The sequence below is a fragment of the Phytophthora parasitica genome, assembly GCF_000247585.1.
Source record: "Phytophthora parasitica INRA-310 unplaced genomic scaffold supercont2.15, whole genome shotgun sequence".
NCBI lineage: Eukaryota > Oomycota > Peronosporomycetes > Peronosporales > Peronosporaceae > Phytophthora > Phytophthora nicotianae.
In genome coordinates this window covers 17203-19662 of record NW_008649001.1, presented here as the reverse complement: position 1 = coordinate 19662, position 2460 = coordinate 17203, and the positions used below count along the sequence as shown (strand labels likewise).

The 2460-nt window shown below is 46.4% G+C and overlaps 1 protein-coding gene across 1 annotated transcript; it reads right to left on the bottom strand.

The window, feature by feature from the left end:
* Nucleotides 1-1324: 1324 nt before the first annotated feature.
* Nucleotides 1325-1922, bottom strand: PPTG_07989 (hypothetical protein; the record flags this gene model as incomplete). Its single annotated transcript, XM_008902882.1, has 1 exon — nucleotides 1325-1922. The coding sequence occupies exon 1, from the start codon at nucleotides 1847-1849 to the stop codon at nucleotides 1325-1327; it is 525 nt and encodes a 174-aa protein (XP_008901130.1). The 5' UTR covers nucleotides 1850-1922.
* Nucleotides 1923-2460: the final 538 nt, after the last annotated feature.

Below are 2460 nucleotides of genomic sequence, written 5' to 3'. Positions count from 1 at the left end.
AGAGCTTCATGGAGCGAAGTCGACCGTTGCAGCCGTCGGGTTCAAGCATGGTGCCGATGATGTTTTTAACAATGGTTTTTCTTCGATATAATCACTTGCCCAGATGCGTTAATAGTGTGTTGCCATGATTCGAGTACCTGAAGAATAGACGTTTCTCTTCCCTAGTCAGACGCTGGTATCTACTCCAGAGCATCGAATGGACGGATTCGGATTACTTCGTACAGCAATTAAAATACTGCACGCTTCTTCATCACTTTCGTATCCCGTTCGCGATATCGATTCCGCACTCGATAAACAAAACTTCCAGGCCACTAAAGTGCTATTAGACCTCAGGGTTCCGGTCGGGAGCTGTAAATGACCGTGCATGAAGTGATACCCTGGCTAACAAGGGGCCCTAAAATTATTGACATCCAAGCAGGGCGCGAGGGAGCTCAGAATGGACTTCTTATGAAGAAAAAAAATCAAAATTCCAATGCATAGGTAAGAATCGAGAACCGAACTTCTAAGTTTAGTAGGCACCCCTCAAAATCTTCCCACTAGAATGAAGATCTTAGGTGTGGGACGGTATGGGAAATATGGTCCATTTCCCACGATTGAGGCCTCATAATCATTATATTAGGTCTCTGAGGACTGTGGTCACGCTACTTGGTCACGTAGAAAATAAACCTTGGCAAACATTTGACAGGCCTTTAAGCACACCACGACGGGTAAGAAGCAGCGCATTCATCACACTACTACTAGTACGTAATGAATGGATATAGGGCCTACAAAGAGATGGAGTAGAGGGCCAAGTATGGGGACTGTGAGAATAAACCAATGGAAATCGATCCAAGTTGGAATATCGGATAGAAAAGGTGGCTGTAGCGATGTAGAGGCCACCAAGGTCAATATGAACACTTTAAATAAAAGATTGGGCTTCGTGGTGTGCTAGTGGCCTGTCAAATAATACTTGTCGAGGCTTTTTTTCACGTGATCAAATGGTTTGACCAAAGTCGTCAGAGACCTAGTATACTGTAGTATATCCTACGAGGTACGTGGCTACGCGATACAAATGCAAAGAACTGGAACCCCCGTGGATCGTCTGCGTAGTTGTAGACTACAACTTGTAGTGAACCAATGTAATTGCGTGATAGAATAACCATTCCAAGAATGCACGCAAGACAGCTGGGCCAGTCAAGCGTTAGATCACTACCGGTACTATAGTATGTGTTGTACAAGAGCTACCTCGTGAAATGACACAACACGATAATGAGGAAAGCATCGAAACGAGAGCGTGAAATATTTGAGTATCGTCTGCACTGCACTGTGAGAGCTGTGATTTACACTAACTAGTGCTTGGGGGGCCTGCTCTGGGCTTAGCTATCTCATAAGCGCTTTCGAATTTTACCCCTTTTTCAATAATATAACTATTCCACAACGACTTGAGCTGCGGGAGTTCTTTCATCTCGGCCACCATCTTCTCCCTGACGTTAGGGTACAGGGACATTTTCTCAAAAAGAGGTTTGACTTCTTGCATCGTGGTTTTTATATTCTTCGCAGCGATCGCGTCCGTGAGCTTCTTCACCTCGTCGGGTGTCGCAAACACTTTTAGGGCATCGTCGAGTGACGGGAGAGCTTTTGCGACGTCGTCGACAATCGCCAGGGCATTTGTGGAGGCTCTTTCCTCCTCAACTTCGCCGTATTTTTCGGGGGCTTTCTGGCTTCTCAAAAATCGCCGATTTGTCTTGCTCGCTTGGATTGACACAACAGCTTGAGTCGCGGTCGTCTTGGTAAGGTCTGAGGAGGTTGTAGCTTTGCTGTTGGCAAGAAGAGTGGCTGCAACCACTAGCACTACGAACAGCGCGCGCATCGTTTAATAGTGGCTATGTTGCGTATGGGAGCTGGGAAAGCCAATTGAAGAATGAAGTGGCTCTGTGCCGACGAGGAACAAATCAACATGCTCAATCATTAAGTCCATAAACCGTCCATGGGCAATCACCATGAAATGTGGATTTGGCGCAATCAAGATTCACATCAAGCAGCTCTCGATTCGAGAGCGGCTGGAGATCGATCAGAAACCCGAAACAAATACAGACGATCCCCTCGGTAGTCATTGCGCTGGGAGCCGCCAATTTATTCCTGTCTAAGGGTATTCCTATCCACGAATGTACCACAAAAATGGATCCGACTACCTTCAGCTTGGAACGGTACACAAAATATACGATTAATGTAGCTCGTTTCTGGCAAACCACCGTGTTTTGCTCTCCTATTGCCAGTTTTGCCTCACCACACCAAGATAGCTTCCTCTCTAGCCCAACCAGTCCACATCACACTCACCAATACCCAACGACTGATGTACAAATATGTTAGCACCATGCCCACGTACCAAGTTTGTCCAGAGCTAAATTCATGGGCTCACAGAATCTACGGTATTGATACTCTGAACAGCACTGGACTCACTTCCGGCCTCGCAGTTGGCCA